Source organism: Diorhabda sublineata, chromosome 8 (assembly GCF_026230105.1).
Source record: "Diorhabda sublineata isolate icDioSubl1.1 chromosome 8, icDioSubl1.1, whole genome shotgun sequence".
Lineage (NCBI taxonomy): Eukaryota > Metazoa > Arthropoda > Insecta > Coleoptera > Chrysomelidae > Diorhabda > Diorhabda sublineata.
This window is the reverse complement of record NC_079481.1, coordinates 1,636,117-1,648,464: the sequence shown is the minus strand read 5'-3', so window position 1 is coordinate 1,648,464 and position 12,348 is coordinate 1,636,117. Positions and strand designations below refer to the sequence as shown.

The 12,348-nt window shown below is 30.5% G+C and overlaps 1 protein-coding gene across 2 annotated transcripts; it reads left to right on the top strand.

Annotated features, from left to right (window-relative positions):
* Positions 1 to 649: 649 nt before the first annotated feature.
* Positions 650 to 11,799, top strand: LOC130447967 (engulfment and cell motility protein 1-like). Of its 2 annotated transcripts, none has more exons than XM_056785051.1 (12): positions 650 to 851; positions 3,483 to 3,738; positions 3,792 to 4,063; positions 5,264 to 5,520; positions 5,582 to 5,767; positions 5,826 to 5,968; positions 6,028 to 6,118; positions 6,614 to 6,809; positions 6,872 to 6,991; positions 7,054 to 7,209; positions 11,157 to 11,320; positions 11,398 to 11,799. In XM_056785051.1, exons 1-12 carry the CDS (start codon positions 720 to 722, stop codon positions 11,732 to 11,734), a joined length of 2,310 nt encoding a protein of 769 aa, XP_056641029.1. In that variant the 5' UTR covers positions 650 to 719; the 3' UTR covers positions 11,735 to 11,799. The 2 variants fall into 2 exon arrangements, with proteins under 2 accessions (XP_056641029.1, XP_056641030.1); XM_056785052.1 differs by having other exon boundaries at positions 675 to 851; positions 11,453 to 11,660.
* Positions 11,800 to 12,348: the final 549 nt, after the last annotated feature.

Genomic DNA, 12,348 nt, shown 5'->3' with positions numbered 1-12,348 from the left:
TAAACAATTATTTACCGTTTTATACAAACGCCGTCTTATTCTTTGTCTAATGGAAGGTTTATTGTCCTTCCAGATCATACCAGATGGTCAAACTATCATTTCCCAGGTATTTAGTGAACATCTGATCCGATTGTTTGAGATTTTGCCTTCATACACTGCTCAATCAACCCCATAAACAATTATTTACCGTTTTATACAAACGCCGTCTTATTCTTTGTCTAATGGAAGGTTTATTGTCCTTCCAGATCATACCAGATGGTCAAACTATCATTTCCGAGGTATTTAGTGAACATCTGATCAGATTGTTTGAGATTTTGCCTTCATACACTGCTCAATCAAACCCATAATCAATTATTTACCGTTTATTTACGATAATTCGTAACTTTTGGTGGAATAGCATGAATTTTATTCCGTATTTATGTGAAATTCCACCGAAAACTGAAAATTTTCATACACCAACTAGATATTGCTATTTTTTTTGTTATTTATCAAAACTGGAAGTAGTTTTAGTATTTCCAATGATTCATACAACGAAATATTCCGTTATCAAACATGACCATGGATACCGAGATAATTTATAACGTTATCCAACGAACCCCACCTGTATAATATTATCTCTCCGTTTTATCAGCTGAAAATGTTTGTATATTCAAAATATCATTCATATTGTTAACTACGATTTATGTATCGAGTGTGTTTGTCATTTTTTTGGGGCAAAAATGGCAAACGTTTCGAATATAGCTAAAATATCAGTCGAAAAACATGATAGTAAAGAACAAATTTTATATGATTTGGATAAAAATAAATCGTTATGTGACATTGTCAAAGATATATGTAAAACATGCGGTTTGGTAAGTGAAATTCTTTATCTATTAATTACTTATATTTCGAAATTTCGAAATTTCTTTAAAAAAAGTGAAAAAACGACGATCCGGCACCAGCGCAATTATCTATTTTCAACCAACCAACCATCAACAAAGTATCTGGCACAATTAAAAAAAAACACAAAAAATATATTTTTTAACGTAATTTTCTTTTCCCAGCACCCGTTCGTCTAATTCGTAAGCACGTTTCTTCAAATTTCGAAAAATCACTTATACAATAAAATTTTATTGTTGTTTATCGATACTTTCAAATGATTCACTGATACTATTGTGTTTTTAGCCGATTTCAGTAGTTTACGACTTAAATTTATTCCAAACTAACGTGAACGATCTCAAGGAATTAAATTTTAATGTTGTTTATCTATACTTTTGAATGATTCACTGATACGATTGTGTTTTTAGCCGATTTCAGCAGTTTACGGCTTAAATTTAATCCAAACTAACGTGAACGATCTCAAGGAAATAAATTTTAATGTTGTTTATCTATACTTTTGAATGATTCACTGATACTATTGTGTTTTTAGCTGATTTCAGCAGTTCGCGGCTTAAAATTGATTCAAACTAACGTGAACGATCTCAAGGGATAAAATTTTATTGTTGTTTATCTATACTTTTGAATGATTCACTGATACTATTGTGTTTTTAGTCAATTTCAGCAGTTCGCGGCTTAAAATTGATTCAAACTAACGTGAACGATCTCAAGGGATAAAATTTTAATGTTGTTTATCTATACTTTTGAATGATTCACTGATACTATTGTGTTTTTAGCTGATTTCAGCAGTTCGCGGCTTAAAATTGATTCAAACTAACGTGAACGATCTCAAGGGATAAAATTTTATTGTTGTTTATCTATACTTTTGAATGATTCACTGATACTATTGTGTTTTTAGTCAATTTCAGCAGTTCGCGGCTTAAAATTGATTCAAACTAACGTGAACGATCTCAAGGGATAAAATTTTAATGTTGTTTATCTATACTTTTGAATGATTCACTGATACTATTGTGTTTTTAGTTAATTTCAGCAGTTCGCGGCTTAAAATTGATTCAAACTAACGTGAACGATCTCAAGGAATTAAATTTTATTGTTGTTTATCGATACTTTCAAATGATTCACTGATACTATTGTGTTTTTAGTCAATTTCAGCAGTTCGCGGCTTAAAATTGATTCAAACTAACGTGAACGATCTCAAGGGATAAAATTTTAATGTTGTTTATCTATACTTTTGAATGATTCACTGATACGATTGTGTTTTTAGCCGATTTCAGCAGTTTACGGCTTAAATTTAATCCAAACTAACGTGAACGATCTCAAGGAAATAAATTTTAATGTTGTTTATCTATACTTTTGAATGATTCACTGATACTATTGTGTTTTTAGCTGATTTCAGCAGTTCGCGGCTTAAAATTGATTCAAACTAACGTGAACGATCTCAAGGGATAAAATTTTATTGTTGTTTATCTATACTTTTGAATGATTCACTGATACTATTGTGTTTTTAGTCAATTTCAGCAGTTCGCGGCTTAAAATTGATTCAAACTAACGTGAACGATCTCAAGGGATAAAATTTTAATGTTGTTTATCTATACTTTTGAATGATTCACTGATACTATTGTGTTTTTAGCTGATTTCAGCAGTTCGCGGCTTAAAATTGATTCAAACTAACGTGAACGATCTCAAGGGATAAAATTTTATTGTTGTTTATCTATACTTTTGAATGATTCACTGATACTATTGTGTTTTTAGTCAATTTCAGCAGTTCGCGGCTTAAAATTGATTCAAACTAACGTGAACGATCTCAAGGGATAAAATTTTAATGTTGTTTATCTATACTTTTGAATGATTCACTGATACTATTGTGTTTTTAGCTGATTTCAGCAGTTCGCGGCTTAAAATTAATTCAAACTAACGTGAACGATCTCAAGGGATAAAATTTTAATGTTGTTTATCTATACTTTTGAATGATTCACTGATACTATTGTGTTTTTAGTTAATTTCAGCAGTTCGCGGCTTAAAATTGATTCAAACTAACGTGAACGATCTCAAGGAATTAAATTTTATTGTTGTTTATCGATACTTTCAAATGATTCACTGATACTATTGTGTTTTTAGCCGATTTCAGTAGTTTACGACTTAAATTTATTCCAAACTAACGTGAATGATCTCAAGGAATTAAATTTTAATGTTGTTTATCTATACTTTCAAATGATTCACTGATACTATTGTGTTTTTAGCCGATTTCAGTAGTTTACGACTTAAATTTATTCCAAACTAACGTGAACGATCTCAAGGAATTAAATTTTAATGTTGTTTATCTATACTTTCAAATGATTCACTGATACTATTGTGTTTTTAGCCGATTTCAGTAGTTTACGACTTAAATTTAATCCAAACTAACGTGAACGATCTCAAGGAAATAAATTTTAATGTTGTTTATCTATACTTTTGAATGATTCACTGATACTATTGTGTTTTTAGCTGATTTCAGCAGTTCGCGGCTTAAAATTGATTCAAACTAACGTGAACGATCTCAAGGGATAAAATTTTATTGTTGTTTATCTATACTTTTGAATGATTCACTGATACGATTGTGTTTTTAGCCGATTTCAGCAGTTTACGGCTTAAAATTGATACAAACTAAAGTGAACGATCCAACTATAGATACGTATCTATCTGAAAAAACCTATAAAAACATCAAACACAACGATTGTATAAAAATTGTCTTTTCGATAGACTATTTACTCAAAAATCGCATTATCCCCCATATAAACGACCAACCCCCGAGTCTAGAACGCGCCATTTGTTACGAGGATTTGATGAAACTTGCCCACGATCCCGTCTTCATAGAAGAATTAGGTAAATATGTTTATCCAGTGGTTGCTTTGAGGTTAACAAACGGAAATTCTTAGTGGATAACGAAAATCATTCGATATTGATCAAAACTTACATCGAAGAAGAACATTTAGAGGAAAAAGAATTGCTCGCTTTGCTTATCACGATATGTCATCTATTTTTAAAAGGATTTTATAAAGATATACCCGAAGAATTATTGGAAAAAACCATAAATATCGTGAGGAATGGTTCTAACGATCTCGTATCCGATCACATACAGTACGCTTTAGCTATTTTACATAAAATTCTGATGATAAAAGATCCGGAATTTATCGCGTGGAAAGAAAGGGTGAGTCAAATAATCTTATTCGAAAAAGAAAACATTAATTTTCATTTATTATTATCAAGTTTAACCGAATAAAACATTCACATCAATAAATTTATCGATTTTCAATTCTTTATACTACAAAGTAGTAGGCAACTCTATATACTTTAACATGAATTATGTGTTGCATACATTTCGGCAATATTTGCTTCATATTTGGAATCATTGGCGAGTTTTTCATTTTTTAATTTTCAATTTCAGGTAAATTAATTCAAAAGTGATTCATTATTGTTGTGTTGTGAATTGTTCATCGAGTACTGAACGATATTGTTTATTATTTAACCGATTTCTTGTCGTTTTAACCATCAGTAGAGCAGAGATTGCATAGGGGTTGGATTGTACGTAATAAATCAAGTGAAAATTGGAGACGCCCTTTATATTCGATCTATTTTTTCGAAATAATAACAAATAATACGAAAAACTCGAATATCAAAATTGGAACGGAAATTTGCACGTTAAAAATATTTTGTACATCACTCAAGCAAAATGGCCGACTTGTCAATGTCACGTATACTAAAATGACGTATGACATTGTAAACATAAACTATAAACGCGAAGGAAAATTTATAGCAAAATGTATGATACAAATTGAGTAATAAAATTCGGTATACGAGGGCTGTAAGTTAAGACGTGCATTTAAACCAATTAACGAAGCGTTTTTTTTTAAATTCCGTTTGAGTGTGTGTGATTTAGTGTAGAAAAACGTAATTTTTTTGATCTGCGGGATGAAGAATAAATCAACGGGGGACTGTACACCGGATGACTCATCAATTCGATGTTTTGATTGTTCAAAATCGTTTTTGTTTGAACCAATGTGTGAGAACTCGTATTATCAACTGATATTATTTTTGAGACGCCTTCTATATTCACTTCGATCTATTTTTTTTTTTGAAATAACAAATAACAATAGGAAAAACACGAATATCAATATTGGAACGGAAATTGACGTATAACATGGCAAACTTAACCTATAAACGCGAAGGAAAATTTCTAGCAAAATGTATGATACAAATTGAGTAATAAAATTCAGTATACGAGGGATGTCGTGGTGGAGAATGATTCGTCAATAAATTGGTAATGACAGATTTGACGTATTCCTCTCGGTGTTGCCATATTTCAAAATTTAAGTATCTTGTAGTGTTTATCGTTATCATTATCTTTTAGATAATAAAAGATATACCAATAACGTGTCTTATTCCTTACATACGCCTAACTGATTGCAAAAACAAATTGCAATACGGCGTCTTGTTATTAATAAACACGATCATAAGGCTGTGTAAGGGCGATCAAAAGAAACAATTAATAAAAGAAATGAATTTAAATCAGAATAGGGAGGATATTTATAAATATATCATAGCGCCCGGGGGTTTAGATAAATCAATGGAACACGAATTGTACGTCATTCAGACGTACATATTAAGGTAAACTTCTTTTTTTTCTAATTTTGAATTTAGTATGAAGGTTTTTATTGGATTTTTCAAGTTTATATGAAGAAGCTTTAAAAAGTGAGGTTAGTTTGAATGACAGTAGCGTTTTTAATAAAGACGAATTCGAATTACCTGTAGACGATGTTCGTCGTCTTACAGTATTACTGGACTTCGACGAAGTACGACAAACATCCCTTAGTAATTCTTTGGAGAATTTACTCACTTTCCAAAAAGCAGAAAGGTAATTTTTTGTTTCTAATTTCCTTATTTTTATAACAAATTTCGATTTTTTTTCAAAGATTCTCTTTGGCGTCTATAGAGAGCGATAAAAGTCAGGATTCTATGAAATCGTCGACGATTTGTACGCCGAAATTAAGACAATCCAGTTTTAGTTTCGATTATGAAAATTTCACAATTAATTATTTAACTTTGGAGGCTTTACGTGAGTTACTTCGAAAAATTTGCGATTTATGGTTTAAATATTGAAAAAATCATCTTCAGGTCACTATAAAAATAATCATAAAAAAAATTTTTGTCAATCTCAAATCGAAGAAAGGGTGTACGAACCGGGGATTTTCGTCACTAGCGAAAAGTAAGTACGAGTTTTTTCATAAGATATACTTTAAACACCCTGTATCAACCTCACTTTGTCAAATATTTCAATAACAAAAGTCACTACCGAATTTTTCAAAAAAATACGTTGTCTATCGACAATATTGAGAACGAATAGTTTCGAGGGGGTGCATTATGCGTAATTGTGTAGAACTGGTTGTCTACTTATATAAATTTACTCAATTTTCGAGTATTTTTAGGGGTTAAAGTTGTTAGATAATAATTTAGATCTTCCTGATTAGAAAATTATTCTACAAATCGATGTATTTATTGAATATACGGAGTAGTCAAACATATTTTGAAGATTAGGGGGTACTAGTTGTCTTACTACTCCAAAACATTGATTTTTTCATCTTAAAAACAGTGAATTTTGAGTGTATTAACAATTTTTTGAACGGATAGTTTCGAGGGGGTTGTAATAAGTATGATTGGTTGCTAATTTACATATTTTCGGTATATTTTTCATTGTTTTAAGGGTGGTGAAGTTGTTGGCTCATCTTTTAGACATCGGTTTAGATCCTCCCGATTCGAAAAGCGTGTTTTATCAACCGATTGTGTTCAATACGTCACCGAAAAATCCGTTTTTCTTCGAATTATTCTCAAGATCGATGTGGTTATTATCGAGAACTAGAAGGGAAATGAAAGTATCGACAATCGAAGACTATCCTAAAGTGAGTGGCGATTTTTTTTTTTTTCGTAACCCGACCGGAAATTGTACGTTTTCGTATTTCAGTTGATGAGAGCGCTCAAAAAACAAATCAAAATGGTTCTCGATAAACGTCCTTTGAATTTCAAGAATTTAACCAACTATATGACGGAGTTGAACTACGGCGAGGTGTTGAAACAATGGCAGGTCAGAGACACGGACAAGTGCGTTTATTTTGAAAAAAAAAAACGAAATTTCGTATATTTTAGAAAGAAAAAGATACGGAGCTGTCGAATTTGTTGAAAAACCATCCCTGTATAAGGCAAATTAAAGATACTTATATGAAAAACAACGAACCCTATTTGCACCAAAATAGATTGAACGTTTTAAAAACCGGAGATTATTTTCCGAAAGTTTTGGACAAGGTAACGTATGTTCTAGCAATTTTTGATGAAACACGTTTTTTTTTCTTCGAAATTAATTGTCAATTTCCTGGTAGTTTCCAAATATTGTTGATGAAACTCGGAAAATAATTGCATTGATCGTATAATTATTGATGAAACACTTGGTTCGAGCGGTGTATTAATTAATGAAACTCCCATATATCTGAAATTATTGATGAAACTTCGTTGAACGAGAGACAGGAATTTGATCATTCTTGACGAAATACTTCGTTTGCACCGTGTAATTAATAATGAAACACTCATTTTTTTTAAAACTGTTAATATCAACGACTAAAACCACGGAGAATATCGATTTATCGTCACTGATGTAGTTTTCATTTATTAAATAATTATTAATGAAACACTCGGTTACCTAAAATTTTTGATGAAACTTCGTTATAAACAAGAGATAGCTGAATTTTTTGAAAATAATTACAGAAATTTTATCATTTTTGATGAAACACTCTCTTTGCTTCGGAATTAATTGTCAAATATTGTTAATGAAACTCGGAAAATAATAAAATCATATAATTTATACATAAATAAGTTCATTATTGATTTATTTGATGAAACATCGTTCAATATTGATTTATTTGATGAAACATCGTTCACTAGTGATTTTCTTCCGATCAAACACCGTTCACTAGTGATTTTTTTCAATGGAACATCGTTGACTAGTGATTTCTTTAATGAAACTTTGTTCATTATTGATTTATTTGATGAAACATCGTTCAATATTGATTTATTTAATGAAACATCGTTCACTAGTGATTTTTTTCAATGGAACATCGTTGACTAGTGATTTCTTCAATGAAACTTTGTTCATTATTGATTTATTTGATGAAACATCGTTCGGTATTGATTTATTTGATGAAACATCGTTCACTAGTGATTTTCTTCCGATCAAACACCGTTCACTAGTGATTTTTTTCAATGGAACATCGTTGACTAGTGATTTCTTTAATGAAACTTTGTTCATTATTGATTTATTTGATGAAACATCGTTCAATATTGATTTATTTAATGAAACATCGTTCACTAGTGATTTTTTTCAATGGAACATCGTTGACTAGTGATTTCTTCAATGAAACTTTGTTCATTATTGATTTATTTGATGAAACATCGTTCGGTATTGATTTATTTGATGAAACATCGTTCACTAGTGATTTTCTTCCGATCAAACACCGTTCACTAGTGATTTTTTTCAATGGAACATCGTTGACTAGTGATTTCTTTAATGAAACTTTGTTCATTATTGATTTATTTGATGAAACATCGTTCAATATTGATTTATTTAATGAAACATCGTTCACTAGTGATTTTTTTCAATGAAACATCGTTGACTAGTGATTTCTTCAATGAAACTTTGTTCATTATTGATTTATTTGATGAAACATCGTTCGGTATTGATTTATTTGATGAAACATCGTTCACTAGTGATTTTCTTCCGATCAAACACCGTTCACTAGTGATTTTTTTCAATGGAACATCGTTGACTAGTGATTTCTTTAATGAAACTTTATTCATTATTGATTTATTTGATGAAACATCGTTCAATATTGATTTATTTAATGAAACATCGTTCACTAGTGATTTTTTTCAATGGAACATCGTTGACTAGTGATTTCTTCAATGAAACTTTGTTCATTATTGATTTATTTGATGAAACATCGTTCGGTATTGATTTATTTGATGAAACATCGTTCACTAGTGATTTTCTTCCGATCAAACACCGTTCACTAGTAATTTTTTTCAATGGAACATCGTTGACTAGTGATTTCTTTAATGAAACTTTGTTCATTATTGATTTATTTGACGAAACATCGTTCAATATTGATTTATTTAATGAAACATCGTTCACTAGTGATTTTTTTCAATGGAACATCGTTGACTAGTGATTTCTTCAATGAAACTTTATTCATTATTGATTTATTTGATGAAACATCGTTCAGTATTGATTTATTTGATGAAACATCGTTCACTAGTGATTTTCTTCCGATCAAACACCGTTCACTAGTGATTTTTTTCAATGGAACATCGTTGACTAGTGATTTCTTTAATGAAACTTTGTTCATTATTGATTTATTTGATGAAACATCGTTCAATATTGATTTATTTAATGAAACATCGTTCACTAGTGGTTTTTTTCAATGGAACATCGTTGACTAGTGATTTTCTTCCGATCAAACACCGTTCACTAGTGATTTTTTTCAATGGAACATCGTTGACTAGTGATTTCTTTAATGAAACTTTGTTCATTATTGATTTATTTGATGAAACATCGTTCAATATTGATTTATTTAATGAAACATCGTTCACTAGTGATTTTTTTCAATGGAACATCGTTGACTAGTGATTTCTTTAATGAAACTTTGTTCATTATTGATTTATTTGATGAAACATCGTTCAGTATTGATTTATTTGATGAAACATCGTTCAGTATTGATTTATTTAATGAAACATCGTTCACTAGTGATTTTTTTCAATGGAACATCGTTGACTAGTGATTTCTTTAATGAAACTTTGTTCATTATTGATTTATTTGATGAAACATCGTTCAATATTGATTTATTTAATGAAACATCGTTCAATATTGATTTATTTAATGAAACATCGTTCACTAGTGATTTTTTTCAATGGAACATCGTTGACTAGTGATTTCTTCAATGAAACTTTGTTCATTATTGATTTATTTGATGAAACATCGTTCAGTATTGATTTATTTGATGAAACATCGTTCACTAGTGATTTTCTTCCGATCAAACACCGTTCACTAGTGATTTTTTTCAATGGAACATCGTTGACTAGTGATTTCTTTAATGAAACTTTGTTCATTATTGATTTATTTGATGAAACATCGTTCAGTATTGATTTATTTGATGAAACATCGTTCAGTATTGATTTATTTAATGAAACATCGTTCACTAGTGATTTTTTTCAATGGAACATCGTTGACTAGTGATTTCTTCAATGAAACTTTGTTCATTATTGATTTATTTGATGAAACATCGTTCAGTATTGATTTATTTAATGAAACATCGTTCACTAGTGATTTTTTTCAATGGAACATCGTTGACTAGTGATTTCTTCAATGAAACTTTGTTCATTATTGATTTATTTGATGAAACATCGTTCAGTATTGATTTATTTAATGAAACATCGTTCAATATTGATTTATTTAATGAAACATCGTTCACTAGTGATTTTTTTCAATGGAACATCGTTGCCTAGTGATTTCTTTAATGAAACTTTGTTCATTATTGATTTATTTGATGAAACATCGTTCAGTATTGATTTATTTGATGAAACATCGTTCAATATTGATTTATTTAATGAAACACCGTTCACTAGTGATTTTCTTCCAATGAAACATCGTTCACTAGTGATTTTGTCAATGAAACACCGTTCACTAGTGATTTTCTTCCAATGGTGGAACATCGTTCACTAGTGATTTTCTCAACTAATCACTGTTCACTAGTGATTTTCTTCCAATGAAACATCGTTCACTAGTGATTTTGTCAATGAAACACCGTTCACTGGTAATTTTCTTCCAATAAAACACCATTCACTAGTGATTTTGTCAATGAAACACCGTTCACTAGTGATTGTTTTCCAATGGAACATTGTTCACTAGTGATTTTCTTCCAATGGAACATCGTTGACTAGTGATTTATTCAATGGAACTTTGTTCACTACCGTTTGTGTAATGAAATATCTTTCACTAGTGATTTTAGTGATTTGTTTAATGAAACGTTTATCACTACCTATTTGTTTAATGAAACATCGTTAATTAGTGATTCATTTAACGAAACATCTTTAACTACTGATGTGTTAAATGAAACATTGTTAACTAGCGATTCCCTTCAATGGAATATCAATAATTAAACTGCATCACATTTCAGCGTTGAATTGTCCGGTTTTATTTTTAGAAAACGTCAGGACTGATGTTCGTCCAATTGAATAGAAACGAAAGAGAATTACAAATATACGATGTGACCGATAAAAAAACCAACGAAATGGAACTGAAAGAAATTATAAAAACTGCAGATATCACGCACATCGCTGTCGGTTTGAACTGCAAACACGCCAATTTGTAAGTTCCATTTCGCTTCTTCTTTTTTTCTTCTTCTTCTCGGGTGTTATTAAATATATATGGCGTTTCAATTATAGGTGTAAATCTTCTGCGTTGGCTTTTTCAATTATAATAAATTATTCTGAACACCAGGTTAATTTTATCGCCGAAAATGAGATTATGGCCGCCAGATGGACCGACGGATTTAATATATTAACGGGTAACTCGCGCAGGAGCGATCAGTACAATAAGGAATTGGAAATTTTAACGGAAATGGATCTTAAATTGCAACTTATCGAATTACAACACGTTTCGATACCGAAAAATCCACCGCCAGTGCCAGATGTACCAAAACCGTTGCTTCCTCCGAAACCGACGTCGATCAACTCTAGAAACAAAACTGCAACAAGACCAGCACCGGATATACCCAAATAATTTGATTGTTTATTGTGAAATAGCCATTTGTGTTTATAAATAATATATTTCTTTTATAGAAAAAAGTTTTATTTTTACGTTTCAAACCTTCAACCGAGAAACTGCGTCTCAAATAACCTAAAATCCATTGAACAGTAGATAATAAAGAAGACGAAAGATTTACTACTCTGTTATCTGTCATTTTTCACTGTAATTTGACGTAACCATTAAAAAAGAAGAGAATTATGAAGTAAATGTTAATAAATGACATTTCGTATTGCCTTAATATAATTGTTTACCGACGAATGATTTACAGCATTGTCATCTGTCAATTGTCACTATGACTATGCCTTAGACGAGTGGAGACATAGAAAAAATATGAGAAATGTTGTCTTCTTATGTAATATTTCTACATTTTTGTTGTTTGTAACCTTGAATCGTTTCAACTGTCAAATTTCGTTTCTAAAAGCCTCCAATTCATTTAACAGTGGATAATAAAAAAGAAGAATGTTCTATCATAGAGACTAATGTCGTTTGTCAGTAAATTTGACGTAAGCATTACAAATAAAAATGATAAAACGTAGCGAGAAGGAGATAAAGGAAAGGGAAGTATTACTAAATGACATATATCACGT

Coding starts and splice junctions, on each gene's coding strand:
- LOC130447967 (XM_056785051.1), top strand. CDS start 720: ATGGCAAACGTTTCGAATATAGCTAAAATATCAGTCGAAAAACATGAT. Junction 5,521..5,581: donor ATTCAGACGTACATATTAAG/GTAAACTTCTTT, acceptor GGATTTTTCAAG/TTTATATGAAGAAGCTTTAA. Junction 7,210..11,156: donor TTCCGAAAGTTTTGGACAAG/GTAACGTATGTT, acceptor TTTTATTTTTAG/AAAACGTCAGGACTGATGTT.